The sequence below is a fragment of the Panthera leo genome, chromosome F3, assembly GCF_018350215.1.
Source record: "Panthera leo isolate Ple1 chromosome F3, P.leo_Ple1_pat1.1, whole genome shotgun sequence".
Lineage (NCBI taxonomy): Eukaryota > Metazoa > Chordata > Mammalia > Carnivora > Felidae > Panthera > Panthera leo.
Genome location: NC_056696.1, coordinates 21108049 through 21126774, shown reverse-complemented (window position 1 = coordinate 21126774; position 18726 = coordinate 21108049). Strand labels below are relative to the sequence as shown.

General features: G+C 43.7%; 1 protein-coding gene across 8 annotated transcripts in view; it reads left to right on the top strand.

Annotated features, from left to right (window-relative positions):
• ABL2 (ABL proto-oncogene 2, non-receptor tyrosine kinase) overlaps positions 1–11127 on the top strand; it is a 104526-nt gene extending 93399 nt beyond the window's left edge. For 4 of the 8 annotated variants that reach the window (XM_042924881.1, XM_042924879.1, XM_042924880.1 and 1 more), the window contains 7 exons: positions 1525–1702; positions 2325–2509; positions 3791–3943; positions 5679–5768; positions 8568–8741; positions 9293–9526; positions 9836–11127. In XM_042924881.1, coding sequence (XP_042780815.1) covers positions 1525–1702; positions 2325–2509; positions 3791–3943; positions 5679–5768; positions 8568–8741; positions 9293–9526; positions 9836–11016 — 2195 coding nt within the window. In that variant the 3' untranslated portion in view covers positions 11017–11127. Of the gene's footprint in view, positions 1–1524; positions 1703–2324; positions 2510–3790; positions 3944–5678; positions 5769–8567; positions 8742–9292 lie in introns of all 8 variants that reach the window. The other 4 variants (XM_042924877.1, XM_042924875.1, XM_042924878.1 and 1 more) reach the window with 1 other exon arrangement.
• The last annotated feature ends 7599 nt before the right edge of the window (positions 11128–18726 follow it).

Genomic DNA, 18726 nt, shown 5'->3' with positions numbered 1-18726 from the left:
CTCTCAAAAATAAACATTAAAAAACAAAAATTTGCCCTGGAACGGGGTGCTGGCCGACTCAGTAGAGCATCTGACTCTTGATCTTGGGGTTGTGAGTTTGAGGTCCATGTTTGGTGTAGAGATTACATACATACATACATACATTAATTAAAATTTTTTTTTTTAATTGCCCAGGAGAGAGTGGCCTAGATTGATTACAATATATAAAACTGCCCAGCTTGTGGTAATTGCCCCAGATTCAAGTTCAGAACCACTCAAAATGATGCCAAACCAAACATTGTCACAAAATATTTTTACAAGGTAGAGACATTAAATGAAAAGCTGTTGAAAAGAAGCAAATTAAAAATTGTGACCATACTCATCAGTTTACCTTGCTAAGCAGAATGTGCTATGCTGTGATAGAATGGCTATTCAGGTCACAAAGAAATTATTGCCTGAACTCTTTGCCCATTTTGAAGGAGGGCCAGTTTCTTTGGGTGTTCACGTTAAGATAAACCGTCCCAAAGGAAATAGCTTCTTGTTGATTCTTTTTTTTTTCTTAAATATATATATATGGGGGCGCCTGGGTGGCTCAGTCGGTCGGGCGTCCGACTTCAGCTCAGGTCACGATCTCGCGGTCCGTGAGTTCGAGCCCCACGTCGGGCTCTGGGCTGATGGCTCAGAGCCTGGAGCCTGCTTCCGATTCTGTGTCTCCCGCTCTCTCTGCCCCTCCCCCGTTCATGCTCTGTCTCTCTCTGTCTCAAAAATAAATAAACGTTAAAAAAAAATTAAAAAAAAAAATATGTATTTTATTTATTTTACTTTATATTTACTTATATTATATTTATTAATATATTTTATTGTTTGTTTGTTTGTTTGTTTATTTATTTATTTATTTATTCATTTAGAGGGAGAGGGGGGAGAGAGAGAGAATCCCAGGCAGGCTCCGTGCTGTCAGCACAGAGCCTGATGTGACGCTCGAACTCACGAAACTGTGGGATCATGACCTGAGCCAAAACCGACAGACGCTTAACCAACTGAGCCGTGCAGGTGCCTCAGCTTCTTGTTGATTCTTTGTAAGGAATCTACCCTGGGTCAGTGAAATCCTTGACTATGGAAGCAGTCTTTTTACCAAGCTTTATACAGGCTGAACTCACACAGTTTTCAACATATACACAATTGCTGTTACTTTCAGATAAACATTGTTAGTGTGCAGGTGAGGCTCAGAATCTGGGGCACATACAGAACTCCAGAAATTTTGGTCTTCCAGACCCCTTATGGAATTAATGTAAGTAACTCTGCTTTTGCCCAAACAGGCAAATGCTCAAATGCATGTGGATTTCCAGAGAATGATGTAATGGAAGCTGAGACTCCCTTATCAACCAGCAACTTACCTTTGCTGTGTTACTTTCAGAGAATGTGATGGCAAGAAGGGAAAAGATTACTGCTGAACTAGACTTTAAAATTTGTCAACTATTCTTGACGAAGTGGTTTGGAATTTTTGAATCTATACTAATAAAACAAGCTCTATTCTTGAACTACCAGGTGTGTGTACTTTGGAGCCACCATTTTACATCGTGACTGAGTACATGCCCTACGGCAACTTGCTTGATTATCTCCGAGAGTGCAACCGAGACGAAGTGACTGCAGTCGTACTGCTCTATATGGCCACTCAGATCTCTTCTGCAATGGAGTATTTAGAGAAGAAGAATTTCATCCATAGGTGTGTAAAGCCCAATCATTGCTATTTCTAACCGTGAAGCTACCTTGCTTGATGTGCAAATGAAGAGAAGAATGTGAGGACCTTCCTGGAAATTTCCAGATGACCCAAGAAAGCAATTTTCTCTTTCACAGGCCCCACCCACTATAATATCATTTCCATCTTGTAAACCTACTGTATTCTGGCTAAAGTATTAATGAGGAGCCTTTGCCGTTCTTAAAACAGAATGCTCTTTATTTTGCCCAGGATTATATCCAAGAGCCTTTTGCTCCATCTAATGGCTTAATTTTAAAAAAAGCTTTCCGTCTCAGTTAAGAACTTAAAGCCTTGTAGAAAAGCATCTTTGCTCACCTCTGAAACCTAGCCCAGTGTACTTACAAATAGGAACCCATTTTCTGAAGTCTGCTTTCTTCTAGTATCACGTAACTGCCTCTTGATGACTACTCTCCAAGTGGTGGATAATTAGTGGCTTTCTACCATGTTAGCAGCTATCATAAAATACTACCATATCTGTCAGCACAGACTTATCAACTCTGCTTGTAGCACAAAGAACTAAGAATAGAGCATTTGTTCGTGACCATTTTCCTCACTGAGTGGAATCACATTAGGGTTCTCTTTCCCACAGAGATCTTGCAGCCCGTAACTGCCTAGTGGGAGAAAACCATGTGGTGAAAGTGGCTGACTTTGGCTTGAGTAGACTGATGACTGGAGACACCTATACTGCTCATGCGGGAGCCAAATTTCCTATTAAATGGACAGCACCAGAGAGTCTTGCCTACAATACCTTCTCAATTAAATCTGACGTTTGGGGTAAGGTTTGGAAGGGACTTTTTCTATGTCTTTTTTTTTTTTTTTTTTAGGTTTATTTTGAGAGAGAGAGACAGTGCATGCAGGGGTGGGGCGGAAAGAGAGGGAGAGACAGAATACTAAGCAGACTCCACACTGACAGCACAGAGGCTGACACAGGACTTGAACTCCCAAACCGGGAGATCATGCATGACCTCAGCCGAAATCAAGAGCCGGAAGCTTAAACGACTGAGCCTACCAGGCTCCCCTGTCATTTTATTTTTTTATAAATGTTCTTTAATTCTTCGGAATTTCTCTTTTATGTGACCAGTAAACTCTGCCTTACCCCCATCCTTTATCAGTCGTTCAGCAAGCATTTATTAAATCTCTACTGTCTGCCAGGCATTGTGCTAGGTACTTAGCATAGAAAGAAGTGTAGAGAAAGGTTAGAGCCCCACATTGGGTATGGAGCCTACTTAAATTAAATAAATTTTTAAAAAGTGTAAGGAAAGTGAAAAAAAAAGTCCTTTCAGAGAGCTCACAGTCTAGATCTTGGACTGCATTGGATTTTACTGATCCTTTCTCTGTAAAGTTTCCTGTTTTCCTTATTAGATTTTATTGCTTATTTCCAGAGTATCATGACGCAGAGTCACCTTCTCTTTTCAAGGAAGCGTGATGGAATTGCATCTAGAATTTGCTCTTGTAACTCATCTTGTTTCTGTTGCAATGAAAAGAATTCTGATTTAGTGGATGCTCAGTGGACTGAACAAGTCTAGAAATTTGGGTTGTAGGCCAGCAGAAATAGTTGTCACTTTTTATCTGCAACCGAGACGAAGTGACTTTTTATCAGGAATCTCAAACTCAGAAATAACCTGTGACCAAGTCCAGCAGTTTTTTTTTTCTAGCGTAATTTCTTTTCTGATTTTAAATGAATCCATTTTTATTTTACTCCCCTAATATTAGCTGATCTAAAAACTGAAACTCATTAAATAGATCATAGATTGTTCTAAGAGTAGTTCAGTTATGTCCTAGGCTTTTTATGATCATAATTTATTCTCCCTCACTGCAGTAAAGGAGATCTAAATAAAAGTCCTGAGGTTATACCTGAAGCATTCTTGTGGCAAATATCTTAGAAGGACAAATTCAGCTGTAAGAATCAGAATGCTAGAAGAATTAGAAGAGTATACTAATGTAACAGTGTGAATGTTACGCAGAATTTGAAAGAGAAGTTACCTGATGGTACATAATAAATAACAAATCAGAGAAGAAACATTCAGCTTTTTATTTCTTTTATCCCTTATGCAGCTTTTGGGGTACTGCTGTGGGAAATTGCTACGTATGGAATGTCACCATATCCAGGTATTGACCTGTCTCAGGTCTATGATCTACTGGAAAAAGGATATCGAATGGAACAACCTGAAGGATGCCCCCCTAAGGTTTATGAACTTATGAGAGCATGTGAGTGGTTTTCTTTTTTTTTTTTATTTTAATTTTTAAAGGTTAAGGCAGTGATTTTAAAGGTTAAGGCAGTGATTCTTAGTGATACTAAGAAATAGTTTTCCTCTCAGTATTGTTAGAGTGACCAACCTCATGGCATATAAAGAGTTGGTCATTTATCAGCTAGTTGGCATATATGACAAACCATTGAGTTTTTTTTTTTTTTAAGAGAATCTATCTATCTATCTATCTATCTATCTATCTATCTATCTATCTATCTATCTATCTTAGAGAGAGAGGGAGGGAGGGAGGGAGTGTGGGAGGAGGGGCAGAGAAGAGAGATAGAATACCAAGCAGGCTCTGTGCTCAGTGCAGAGCCCAATCAATGTGGGGCTCGATATCACAACCCTGAGATTGTGACCTGATCCGAAATCAAGAGTCAGATGCTTAACCAACTCAGCCACCCAGAAGGCCCAACCATTGTGTCTTTTTTTTTTTTTTAATTTTTATTTAATTTATTTTTTAAATTAACATCCAGGTTAGTTAGCATATAGTGCAACAATGATTTCAGGAATAGATTCCTTAATGCCCCTTCCCCATTTAGCCCATCCCCCCTCCCACAACCCCTCCAGTAACCCTGTTTGTTCTCCCTATTTGAGAGTCTCTTACGTTTTTGTCCCCTCCCTGTTTTTACGTTATTTTTGTTTCCTTTCCCTTATGTTCATCTGTTTTGTCTCTTAAAGTCCTCATATGAGTGAAGTCCTATGATTTTTGTCTTTCTCTAATTTCACTTAGCATACTACCCTCCAGTTCCATCCACATAGTTGCAAATGGCAAGATTCCATTCTTTTTGATTGCCGAGTAATACTCCATTGTGTATATATATACCATATCCATTCATCCGTCATTGGACTTTTGGGCTCTTTCCATACTTTGGCTATTGTCGATAGTGCTGCTATAAACATTGGGGTGCATGTGCCCCTTCAAAACAGCACACCTGTATCCCTTGGATAAACACCTAGTAGTGCAATTGCTGAGTCGTAGGGTAGTTCTATTTTTAATTTTTTGAGGAGCTCCATACTGTTTTCCCAGAGTGGCTGCACCAGTTTGCATTTCCACCAATCATTGTGTCTTAATTGGAATCCTAAGAATAGTTTTCCATGGCCCACTTGCATATTTAATAGGATAATAAGCACTTGGGTTTGGAGATTAGATAGGGGAAGGCTGCTTTCAACTAGATAAAAACGATTCCTAAAGACTCTGGAGAATACCTGAAAGTAACCTCTGATGAGTAAACAGAAGCCTCTGACTTCTTACAGATGAGAGAGCTGGAAGGTGAGTAATGAATTAAATTGCATTTGTGTTTAAGCATAAGTCTTGTTATTTTCCTTACTGTCCTGTTTTTGTCAAAGTGGACTCTAAGTTCCTCCTGTCTGATGGCCTGTTATATTTCTGAATATGGATAGCTGATTTTAAGGTTAGAATGAGTTTGAAGACAGGTTTTACTTTTTTCATTTTTCCAGTAGAAGAAAACTTTCCATTTTAGAAACCATCTCCCCACCCCTCTTTATCCTTGTAGTAGAAAGGACAGAAGCTAAGGCTACATGGAAGGACCAGCCCTAGGATGTGGGCTGACTACACCTGTGAACATACTATGCCTCTGCTGTTGCCATGATGCACAGCACTCCCTCTCAGGTGTGCCACTGGATGGTTAATTTATAAAGAGCTTTCACTAGTTCCTTCTTTTGTTACATAGGCTGGAAGTGGAGCCCTGCCGACAGGCCGTCTTTTGCTGAAACACATCAGGCTTTTGAAACCATGTTCCATGACTCCAGCATTTCTGAAGGTGAGAATCTGGTGATTCACTGTTGGTGGCCAGTCATGGGTGGTGGTAGGGGTGGTAATAACATTAAAAATTATAGACTCCTGCAGTTTGGGACTCCATTTCAGGATACTGAATTAATTCGTGGCCTCTGTTATTCTTGTTTTGCTTTCTTTAAATGTGTCTTTATGTCTCTAGCTCATTTTTAATATTGAAATTTGGGGGCATCTGGGTGGCTCACTTGGTTAAGTGTCCGAGTCTTGATTTTGTCTCAGGTAGGTTATGGTCTTGTGGCTCATGAGTTCAAGCCCTACATTCTCTCTCTCTACCTCTCTCTGTCTCTGCTTGTGCTCTCCCTCTCTCTCTCTCTCTCAAAATAAATAAACAAACAAAAAAACCTCCCAATATCCAGAAAGTTATTTTCTGGGAGTAGATCTTAAGGAAATAAATAAGAGTATGAATAAAGACTTAGCTACAAGGATGTGTAGTTTATAATATTGAAAAATTAAAAACAATTTAAAAATCCAGTGGGCTGTTAATTACTATATGCTTATAATTGAATGTTTAAAATGACATTTTTAAATATGTTGACATGGAGAATACTTTAAAATGAGGATGTTAAGCTATGAACAGTGAGAGCCCTTTTCTTATCTGAAAAACAAGTGTATGGGTACATACATACATACATACATACATACAGGCAGTTTCCTGCTTTGGTATTACAGTGCTTCTAAAATTACATGCAAGAGTCAAACAGTAAACACTTGTTATATAGTGAAGCTAGTCCTAGAGAGCTAAAAACATAGAATTCTTAGTTATGTGTTGTTACTAGGTTTTTCAGTATAGCTCCAGAATTTCGTACGTTTTTCAGATTTTTCCTTTCCTTCATAATTGAACATAGAGCTCACTACTGAAGTTCAGGTTTCAAAATATTAGAAGAGGAAATCAGGCAAGTTGAATTTTGTCTTCTTCCATTAGTGACTTATCATTTCAGATAAAATCAAAGGGAAAAGTAAATACTGAGGTTGAAAGCAAAGTATTTTCATCCTACTCCTTTGTAAGCTGAAGCTTGTGCACATACATCACAGAGCATGCAGGCAGCCCTTTGGGCCACACTGAGCAGCTCCTTGGCCAGCTCTCTTCTTCCTCTGTGTGCTTTCCTTCGTGTGGAGTTGAAGTGGTAGAAGTCATAGGCTCCATTTCTTTGGTGCTTTTGTGTCGCCTTTTAATTTCTGTTGAATCCTTAAATAGTTCTGTTTCCTTTGAAAATGTTATATCCTTATAGAAAATCAACCATTATCAATTTTTGAAGTTAACTGCAGTTGAGAGTTGCTAAACCAGAAATTTAAGATTCTTTTAATCCACATTTTATTAATCATAGCATCTAATCTGTGGCTAGCATATACTGAAGACACAGAGCTAAGACACAGTTCCTACCTTAAAAGGATGTATTCATTAGTTAGTTGTGAGTGGAGGAAACCTAACTCAAACTTTCTTAAGCAGTGAAGGGAGGATTTATTGGCTCAAACCATGGGAAAGGAGGGATGGTGCTAACTCAGAGTCAGTAGAAGCCACAGAATCAATTAGCTTCAGGACTTCCTCCTTCTCACAGCCTCTCCCACCCAGTATCACTTTACTTTTGCTTCTAGGTTGATCTCATCCTCAGAATCTTCCAATAGGTATGGGACACAGTTGCTAGCCTCCTCGAGGTCATATCTTCACAGCTAACGTCTGTCTCCCAGCTGCTGTAGGCAGCAGCGTAAGAAAACAGTCTCGCTGGCTGACTTGGGTTATAGGCCATGTGCCCCTTCTTGTGGGGGAGTTGATTTTTTAAATAGTTACACCAAAATGTTGTAAAAAAAAAAAAAAAAAAATCACAATATTTCACAGTTTAATCAGTCCTGCTTGCTTCATTTTTGTTAAGGGGTGAATAGTAAAGTATGTCTTTGCCCCAGCAGAAGCCCCAAAAACTCATAGCCACGTTGAATCAGCCGAGGCTTACTGATACAGTGAATGTTTTTTCAGGAGCCTCATTTGTTTTATGAATGAAATGCAGCATGACATGAAATGTGTCCACCCTCCTTCTTGGTGCAAGGTGCAATGTAAAAACTAAGTGCAGAAATCTGCTTTATTAAGCCTCTGAACGAGCACTCAGTAAACAAGGATATCCAAAATATGAAAGCATATGAATCCATGCTTACCATCATTACTCATCATCAGGGAAGTCCAGAATAGAACAGTAAGATGCCACTACATACCTACACCAGAATGGCTAAAATCAAAAACAAAAAGCCTGATAATATCAAACTTTGGCAAGCATGCAGAGTAATCAGAACTTTGATACAAGGCTAGTGGGAGTGTAGATTGCTACAGCCATTTTGGGAGAGAGTTTGAGAGGACCCAGCAAAGCTGAATTGATGTGCACCCTGTAACCCGCCGGTCCTGCTCCTAGGTATACACCCAGCAGACGTACATACAATTCTGAAGCAAAAGACATGTAGCAGGGTGTCGGTAGCAGCATATTCGTTTCCAGCCCCAAACTGGAAACAACCTAGATATCCACCAGAAGAAGGATGGGTTAATTTGGTATGCTCACACTTGGGAGAGGGAGCCTCTGCTACATGCAACAGCACGGAGGAATCGGCCGTCACAATGTTGAGCAAAAGAAGGCAGACGTAAAAGTACATGCTCTGTGATTCCATTTGTATATTTTAGTGCTCTTCTCTCCAGCTTCTTCCTCCGTTGTATACCTTTTCTGAAACAAATACCTCCTTTTCTGTGTCATGAAATTGTTTTTGATCAGTCCCCTTGTCTTCCTCACAGAGGTAGCTGAGGAGCTTGGGAGGGCTGCCTCCTCCTCGTCTGTTGTTCCATACCTGCCCCGACTGCCTATACTTCCTTCTAAGACCCGAACGCTGAAGAAACAGGTGGAGAACAAGGAGAATATCGAAGGGACACAGGATGCCACAGAAAATTCTGCCTCTAGTTCAGCACCAGGTATGGATCCCTAGGCAGGTAGAATTAAACTGCCTTGTTTCAAGAACCTTGGGGTATGATGCCTTATTTCCGTTTTCCTGTCCGTGTTCCCTGAGGAGAGAATGGCTGGCGTCTGCTTTAGCTCCTGCTCTGGTCCGGGGCTCTGCAGTGCCAGCGTTGTTAGTCCTCATCTTTCCGTCTGCCATACAGCTCTGCCTCCCCCTCCGTTTTCTCAGCTCTCAAATCCCGGACCATTACCATCTGTGTAGTTCTGGCAAAAACTGCTTCCCTGAGCCTGATAGTTGAGGCCAGCGTGTGCTATAGCGTTTAGAGAAAAGACGAATGCCGAGGTAGAAAGTAGGTTATTGCTTCCTATTTATTTCCCATGTTGTATTGGGAACACTCAGCAATGTGAAACGGTAACGTATTTATTAGTTTCCTCTGAGTCCTGCTAATACCTGATATCTAATAGATGCCGACAGAACTCTTGCAATTAAATTAAACCTTAGTATTTCAAGTGTAATGGAGTCACTTTTTGTCTTTCACGTTAGTGATTGGCTGTTTCTCTTCAGGGTTCGTTAGAGGTGCACAGGCCCCCAGTGGGTCCCCAGCACTGCCTCGAAAACAAAGAGACAAGTCACCCAGCAGCCTCTTGGAAGATGCCAAAGAGACATGCTTCACCAGGGATAGGAAGGGAGGCTTCTTCAGCTCCTTCATGAAAAAGAGAAATGCTCCCACACCCCCTAAACGCAGCAGCTCCTTCCGAGAAATGGAGAATCAACCCCACAAGAAATATGAACTCACGGGTAACTTCTCATCTGTTGCTTCTCTACAGCATGCTGATGGGTTCTCTTTCACTCCTGCCCAGCAAGAGGCGAATCTGGTGCCACCCAAGTGCTATGGGGGGAGCTTTGCACAGAGGAACCTGTGTAATGACGATGGCGGTGGGGGCGGGGGCAGCGGCACTGCTGGGGGTGGGTGGTCTGGCATCACAGGCTTCTTTACACCACGCTTAATCAAAAAGACACTGGGCTTACGAGCGGGTAAACCCACAGCCAGTGATGACACTTCCAAGCCTTTTCCAAGGTCAAACTCTACATCTTCCATGTCCTCAGGGCTTCCAGAGCAGGATAGGATGGCAATGACCCTTCCCAGGAACTGCCAGAGGTCCAAACTCCAGCTGGAAAGGACAGTGTCCACCTCTTCTCAGCCAGAAGAGAATGTGGACAGGGCCAATGACATGCTTCCAAAAAAATCAGAGGAAGGTGCTGCTCCAAGCAGGGAGAGACCAAAAGCCAAACTTTTGCCTAGAGGAGCCACAGCTCTTCCTCTCAGAACCCCCTCTGGGGATCCAGCCATTACAGAGAAGGACTCTCCGGGGGTAGGGGTGGCTGGAGTGGCAGCTGCCCCAAAGAGCAAGGAGAGGAATGGCGGAGCACGACTTGGCATGGCTGGAGTCCCAGAGGATGGCGAGCAGACAGGCTGGTCTTCCCCGGCCAAGGCTGCAGCAGCCCTCCCGACCACTCACAACCACAAAGTGCCAGTCCTCATATCACCCACTCTGAAGCACACTCCAGCTGACGTGCAGCTCATTGGCACAGACTCTCAGGGCAATAAATTCAAACTCTTATCTGAGCATCAGGTCACATCCTCTGGAGACAAGGACCGACCCCGACGGGTAAAACCAAAGTGTGCCCCACCCCCACCACCCGTGATGAGACTACTGCAGCATCCGTCCGTGTGCTCAGACCCCACGGAAGAGCCGACCGCCCCCGCTGCAGGACAGCCCACGTCAGAGACACCGGAGGGAGGGAAGAAGGCAGCTCCAGGGGCAGTGCCCGTCAGTGGGAAAGCTGGGAGGCCAGCGATGCCTCCGCCTCAAGTGCCTCTGCCCACCTCTTCCATCTCGCCGGCCAAAATGGCTAATGGCACAGCAGGTACTAAAGTGGCTCTGAGAAAAACCAAACAGGCGGCTGAGAAAATCTCAGCAGACAAAATCAGCAAGGAGGCCCTGCTGGAATGTGCTGACCTACTGTCCAGTGCAATCACGGAACCCGTGCCCAACAGCCAGCTGGTGGACACCGGACACCAGCTGCTCGACTACTGCTCAGGCTATGTGGACTGCATCCCCCAGACTCGCAACAAATTCGCCTTCCGAGAGGCTGTGAGCAAACTGGAACTCAGCCTGCAGGAGCTGCAGGTGTCTTCAGCAGCTGCTGGTGTGCCCGGGGCAAACCCTGTCCTTAATAACTTATTGTCGTGTGTACAGGAGATCAGTGATGTGGTGCAGAGGTAGCCACTGTTAGCCTAGTGGGAAGGTGCTCACATTTCTGAGGGGAGAGGGAGAGGGGCTTGTTTTCCTGTGTTCTTGTTTTCAGAGAATGAAAGACTGATACTTGAGTGTGTTTATGTGAAGTACCTCAGATCTCTGAGTTCTCACGTTTACAGGTTCATCTCAAAAATAACAAAAAGCAGACACATAGGACAGGGAAGTCGGGCGGGGGCGGAGCAGCGGCAGACGGGAGTGGAAGCTGCGCTGGCGCGTCAGGGGACGTGTGCGGGTCCCACCACGAAGAAGCGAGTGACGGGCTGTTCCCGGCAAGGCCGCGGGACCGCGCCAACACGGTGGATTGGCTCTGGCTCTCGCTCTGCACCACACAGAGGGGAATGGACGTGGGGCCCCTGGAGGTACTAATGGTGATTCTGCTCCAGCTCACCTAATGAGTCGGGTGGGACAGAAGAGAAAGTTGGGGATGTACCAAGAGAAGTTTCGCCGAGGCTGTTGGAAGCCGCTCTTTCCACAAGGTCACTGCTGGAGTAAGAGCTGCAGACCCGGGTGCTGGAGCCTGCTCCGGTCCTGTTTTCCATTGGTGCGTTAGTCGGGGCAGGAAGTAACAAATGCTAGGAAGTGGTCAGAGTGAGACCTCCTCCTCGTGGCTTCACACCAATGAGAAGTCACTTCTCCCAGTCCGGTATGTCACTCCCTCATGGACCACGAGTGGCTTTCTGCTTGTTGGCGTCTGTCTGTCAACAGCAAGGCATAGGGGGCTCCTCAGTGGTTCTTCTCTGCTCTCTGCTGGGCGGGCCTTCTTCCTTCATCTCTGGCAGCATTCAGGGCATTAACCAGCGTTGGTTTTGAAAACAGCGGTCACCAGGTTCTCTTGGGAACCCTTTTCTGATACAGTGTCCCTGCACACCGACACCCCCGCCACGGGATTGAGCAGCTCTGTATTCCTTCTCCGGCTAAAATGCCAGGAGAGAGGTCTCTTCTTGGAATTCAACCGCCAGGGCCAGAGGTCTGTGACTGAACGGAGAGGGTGGCTTGGTCCCAGTGGCCGTTTCTCTGTACCTTTCTCCTTCCTTATCACCTTAGAGCCAGGCTAGGTAGAGAGCAGGAAGAAACAGTCTCTCACTCTCTGTGGATTTCTGGTGAATTACCCCAGATCGCTCTCACGTGCTTTTCTCCTTTCACATGCCCCCTCCCCCTCATTGTTGTGCTTGTTTATAAATATCATATTGGGACTATTCTTTGATATTTATTTTGTCATTTCACCTCTATTTGAAGAATGCATAATCGAAGGGGCAGGTCATTCCCAGGAAACACTGATTAAATCCTAAAAATCTAGTGACTTAACCCTCCAATATGTTTTGCCCTTGAAAAATAAGCCTGTTCCTTCCCTATTCAGTTATAATCATGGAAGCTAATAGGATCATATGGTACCGAACCTAATTGATTAGAGGTTAATATTCCTGATATCAGGTCTAATTTTAATTAACATTTCATTCTTGTTTTAGAGCTTTATGACCACCACCCCCCACCCGCCCACGGAGAATAAATTTTTTTCCTCCTAAAGGAGTATTAACCTAGGAAGATAGGAATTGAACACTGATGAACTGTGAGTTCTCTTCCTAGCTCTGCGATCTGTCCACTGTCAGGCCACAGCCCCATCTCTTAATCTGTTAAGTGAAGGTAATGATACATCTTCTCAAGGGTGTTTTGCAAATAAGTATATAGCTATCCCCTGAGAGCCGCGTCAGTGCAGTGTCGTTACGGTGAATGGTCTTTGATTCTCTTTGCTCAGTGGCAGATAATGGAAATTTAGAACTGCTGAGAGTATGCTAACTGGGCTAGAATACTGAGGAGGAAAAACTATGTTTTGGACAGAATTTGTCATCTTTGACCGAGGAGGAAGTTTAGTTTTCATTAGGAAGAAAGAAAACTTTGATTTTTACTATGGCTGCTCCAAAGGAGGCCCAGGTCACGAGAAGGGTAAGGAGGGAGGAGACAGTCCTGGGCCTCCCTGGCTGGCTTGCGTGAGCCCCTTCTGTGTGTTACCTTCAGGTGCAGCGCAGGCAACTGGTGATCTGGCTCATCTTCTTGTAGTGGCTGGATGTGAAGACAGGGTTCCCTGTGGCCTGGATGGAGGCCCACGGTCCCCCCACCTTTTTCGTTGCCACTCCCCTTCATCGGTCATTTCCACAAACTTGAAATTGTTTTAGCAATTAGCCTTTTAAGGGTGGGGCAGGGAAAGCTAAAACTTTAGAATATTATGCTGCTTTTTAAGTTTATCCGTCATTGTGGGATGCAAGTTGAGGGATTAATTATGTAATTGTTCTTTCAGGGGATTTTTATTTTATTTTATTTTTTTAAAGCAGGGGGTCTTTCCTTGAGAGCTCTGAAAATAAGCCTTGGAGGAACACTACTGAGTGTATGTAAGCTCCCCGGTTTCCTCACCGCAGAACAGTCTTGAGGGTGGGGACTGTGTCTTACTCAGGGGCAGCACCTGGCTCTGTCTTGCCTACGGTCGGTGCTCGACAAGTTCATGAAATGGATTGCTTTTCCCCAACACTGTCAGGAGTAGCATTAACTATTGTAGCACACCCCATCCACACGGTGCTTGAACTGTGTGACTTCAGGAGTTGTGGGCTCAGGGCTCAGGTTAAAGAGGCACTGTCAACTTACTATGAAAGTATAATTTAGATTTTGTTCCTCTTTCTAATTGAAAAGGACCAGGTTTTAAAAATAACCTTACATAAATTTAAAAGTTTCAGTTCACAGCAGAGAAAACTGCTTCTAGAAACTAAAAAACGTTATCAAGTTTAAAAGCAAAGCAGGGGAGCGAGAGCCCTTCTTCAAGGTGTTGAAAACTTTCTAAAGTGGTTATATATATGCATACTTTTGGGCTGTCACAGCTTGGATCCTTTCATGTACAGATAATATGATTTCAGCTTAGATTTCTTACATTAAAATGCAGTGTTTTGTGTAGAATACATCTTGATTGTGCTTTACATGAAGTATTTTCTTAAAAGGCTTTGTGTAATATTAAAGTGTGTATATTTTCCTACAGACTTGCATTGTGAATTTCAGAGATCTAGCCTTAAAAAAGATTGGCCCTACGAAATTCATCCAGTGTTTTTCCAGATGACCGCTATACATGGACGTCATTATAGTAGAGACCCTTTCCCAGCTCTAATTATGGGGGTTAAATTAGATTTTTTCTTACAATTCAATTGAAAATTGGCTAGTAAATAGTGCCCAGTTAATAAAACATGCTGACTGCTAAGGCACAGTCTGTGTTTATTTAACTAAAGTCATGGAGCTTTTGAGTTTTAAAGGATACAGTATAGATAGTGATTAAGAGTTGAGACTCTAAGCCAGTCTAGAAGGCAAGTCATTTAACCTTCCTGAGCCTTAGTTTCCACATTGGAAAACAGGGAATAATAATAGTAACTACCTCAGGGTTGTTTGTAAGGATTAAATGAGATAATGTGTGTAAGATACTTAGCTTGAGTGCCTGGCACATAATGAGCACTCCATAAATGCTAACTGCTACTACTATTAACAAACATTTAGTCCAGTCGAGTCTTAGCCAGGGATGTGTGGCAAAATCCCTGGGATTTAAAAAAGAGTCTGATGCATTGGCTCACCCCAGATCAGAATTCCCAGTGGGGCGAGGTCTCAGCAAATGTGCTTTCCAAGAATCCCTCCGTGTGTCTCAGATACCCAGCATTGCCTGAACACGATCAGTACCCCAACCCTTTTCTTCATAGCTTAAGAAATTGGAAGAGAGGATGGTTAAGTTCTTTGCCCATTTCCTCAATTAATTAGTGACAGAGCCTAGGCTAGGGTTCAGGTCTCTTGACTTTCTGGTTGTGGGGTCTTTCCACCATTCCTGCTGCCTTGTGAGACACTGCAGAAAAAGTGGCTCAGATAGACAATCAGCTTGCACAGTGCTGCACACGTTCTAAAGCACACGCTCCTGGCACTCTCTGACCTTAAGGGGCTTGAATGTTTAGTAATGGCAACACTAGCAAAGCAGGCATTCAGTAGAGCTCAGTAATTTAAAAAATTACATGGGGTCGTTCTTTTGGACAGACCTCAGCAACACAGCAGTAGTCTGCACTTTGTAATAAATACCAACTTAAGTTTCAAAAAACCTAGTCCTACATTCCTTTTTCTTCAAAACAAAACAACTTTATTCCATATCATTTTAATGACTATGAGATAATGTATATGAAAGCACTTTGAGAAAAGTATCATATGTAATTTAACTGTAAGGTTGTATTGTCTGTTTAGAAGATCAAACAGTCGGTTAGATGCTGATTGACTTAATAGGCTTTTACCTGTGGGGGACCTGAAAATGCAAATATATAAATAATCACCCCTATAACTTATCGCATTTGTAAATATGAAACTGCTAAATGAATTATGTGCAGGTATAGTGAGTGTTTTGCTAAAATTGTAGCTCAGTGCCGAATAATTTCAGAAAACTACGGACCAACTTTCTGGTTTAATTATACTCATTAAAAAGTAGTAATGTATACTCCAGAACAAAGCAGCTCTTCCGGGGACCTTGACTCAGGAAGAATTGAGGCCCTCTTATCTTTGAACATTTCTCCACTACATGTTCAGCCATTTAGCATCCTAAGTGTGGTGGGAGCAGACTCGTTACCTGTTGATGTTGACAGTGTCTTTTTTAACCCACGTCCAGTGTGGTTTTGTTGTTTTTGGGGGCTGGGTGGGGGTCGGGTGGGTGGGGGAAGGGTGGGGATCAGACGGCCGTAGAACCAGTGCACTTTGGGAATTAGTTTTCTAGGATTTCCTGCCAGTTAGAAATGAGCTTGATATTCATCTGTGTGTGGTTTTTCTTTTTCTTTTTTTCTTTTTTTTTTTTTTTTTTGTCTAAAATGAGTAAACACTACTCTCCTGTTAAATCATAAAATACCCAAGAGGAAATTCCATTGGTGGCCACTTTTGAGTTATAGGCACACTGCATTCTGACCTCTCCTGTTCCCTTCCAATTTTTGCTACTGACATCATTGTTACTATCAGGATAAGCCTCCACGAGAGTTCACATTGGGTTGACAGGGTTGTCTGCATTTTTATTCATAATGATTTTGGGGTTTCATCATCTTGTTTGGCATTAACTTGTTCTACCTGGATTTGGGGTCCATATCTGTGTCATAAGCATTTGTTTTCTTAAGTAGATGAGTCTCTGGATGTAAGTTTCTTATGAATTAATAGACCCCAAGCTGTCTGTGTCTCGGGCTCAGCTTCTGTCAAGCCAGTAGCTCAGTTCTTTTGTAAATGTCTGCTTCGGTTTGGAATGTGTGGGAGCAGGAAAGAAATAGGGCAAGGCAGCTCCAAGGGAGCTGATACACCCTTCTGACAAAGGCAGGCAGGGGTGGCATCCGTACCTTACGCATGACCACCCAGGAAATTGCTGCCTGCCATAGCCTCACTAGACAGGGGGAGGCCGTGGGCTGGTTCTAAAACCTGTCCCGCTCTTAACAGGATATTTAAATCTTTTGGCTAGAGTTCCAGTTTTCCAACTACCAGAATTGAAAAAAACACATGCAAGGCTTGCTTTTGGTGAGTGCCTGGAGTAACCATTATTGTTACACCTGCTCTGTTGAAGCCAGAAGGTCACTGCCATTCCCTGCCGAGTAGTACCGGGAGGTGTGGGTGGATTTCAGGGCTGTGGACCCGGCCACTGTGCAGAGCATCTGCCCAGGTGACTATCTTAGCTCCAGTCTCTCTCGTGTGAAGTTTATGCAATGTACAAAAAGAGGAGTTTCTGCTCTGGGGCTGCTGTTTTTCATGCCATACCTGAGGTGTGTGTTTCATGGTGAGATGACACGCGTAAGATGATACTGCCTTCATTTCTGACTCCGTGTCCTAGATCCAAAGGAGAGGAAGTTAGGGAGGGCTCCACCCTGGGATAACCAGGGTGGGAAGGTTGCATGCTCCTCCCTGGGTGAGGAGGCCCAGGCAGGTCATCTTGACTCTAGGCTGGCTTGGAGTGGGAGAGGTCACTCTGAGGATTGTGCTTTCAGAGATGGGTTTTGTGTGTTTTGCGGAGGAAAGACTCATAAGCTGGGTTGATGTCACACGATTAGTGAGCTAGAACTGGTAGGTGGGTGGCGGTGGCTGAAAGCCCCACCAGCAGCCAGAGTCCCTGCCTGAGATGTTCTCTCCGTACCGGGCGCTGATGTGGCGGACTGCACTTTCTCTGTTCCGCTTGGTGAGCTGGGGGAAGGTTGCTCTAACTGGACCCTTCCTGCCCCCAAGCGCACTTCTTTGCTCCTGTGTACAATTATAAATTTGAAATTGTTTACCTCTCTTAGAAAAATTACATCCTTTAATTTTCCCATTGCCGAGTAATCTACAGTAGCAAGGCCTGGTTAACAGCCCAAGGTCACAGATGGCGTGCGAACAGATCTAACCTGCAGACCATCTAAGGGAAAGAGGGTGTCTGCTTTAAGTCACAAGTTCAGGCTCCACTTTGTCCTCAGACCACACCCCATATATCCTTCTGTGTTTGTTTTGTGAAATTCTCTGTTCATCATGTTACTCATAGGATCAGATTTCTGGGTCCTGCATGTTACTCCAGGCTACTGAGCTGTACACACAGGCCTTGAGGTCTTGGGAGCATTCCAGTTAACTCTTTAGGACATGGTGGAGGTGAACTGTCCAAAGCTAGCAGGTTTTAAGAAAGGAAATGGATGGTGTCGTTGGAGCTTGATTAGATTTGTTTCTGAGCCTTCAGATACAAGTTTTAAACATGAAATTAAGCCATTAAGTTCAACCATGAACTTCAGTTGGAGAACGGGACTTCTGACTAATAAAATTTTCACCTATAAGGATGGTTTTCATCAGCTGTAATAGCAGTAACACAGGTGTGCCAGATAAGTTATTCTCGATTAAGAAGATACTGTAGGATCCTGCAGTGCTTTAGTGCCATCCCTGGTGAATCCCAGATACTGCTCTGCACGGTTCAGAAGTACCATTCCATGCGTCGAGAGTGGCAAGGATGCCAAGAGACTGAGATGTTTCTGGTGGTTGAATGAAGGCCCGGTAAGCCAGCCTTCCTCCACTTTGACAAGCCGTTTTTCACTGTGGCCACTGTTCTTGGGATTCCGTTATGAGAAGTTTTCTGAGATCTGGAGAAATCACCTTGATTAGGGTGATTGTCTTTCAGAGAAATTAGGATTCAGACACTAGAAAGGACAATGAGGTACTCATCTCAGAGTTCATTAGGGCCTATGTTTGAAAACCCTCGTATCTCGGATCTATATAGAGGGTATGTGTTACGTCCACATTATGTACAGACCCCGTTGCCGTGCTGACAAAGGAGGGGAGTAGGTGAAAGAGGAGTTACTCAGATCTTTCCCTGTGGTGACTAGAAGCAGTGCCCTGGTTTGGTGTGTTTGCCGTGAACAGGCTGACCGAGCTGTTCATGCATACTCAGAACCCCCCCCCCCCCCCCCCCCCCCGTCTCCTGGGTGGACCCCACACTTCCTTTTTGCAATCTGATTCTGTAATGACTATCAGTGGAGGAACCCAGTGCTATGCTCGCTTGGCAAAGATAAGTTTGAACCTTTCACGGTGGTTGACAGAACTTTATCCTACAAAATATGATTCCAAGTCTTTAAAACTTGTTTAACGTTTATACCAAAGGTCCCGCCCTACAGGTGTATGCGTGGTGGGTGCACAGAGAGTGAG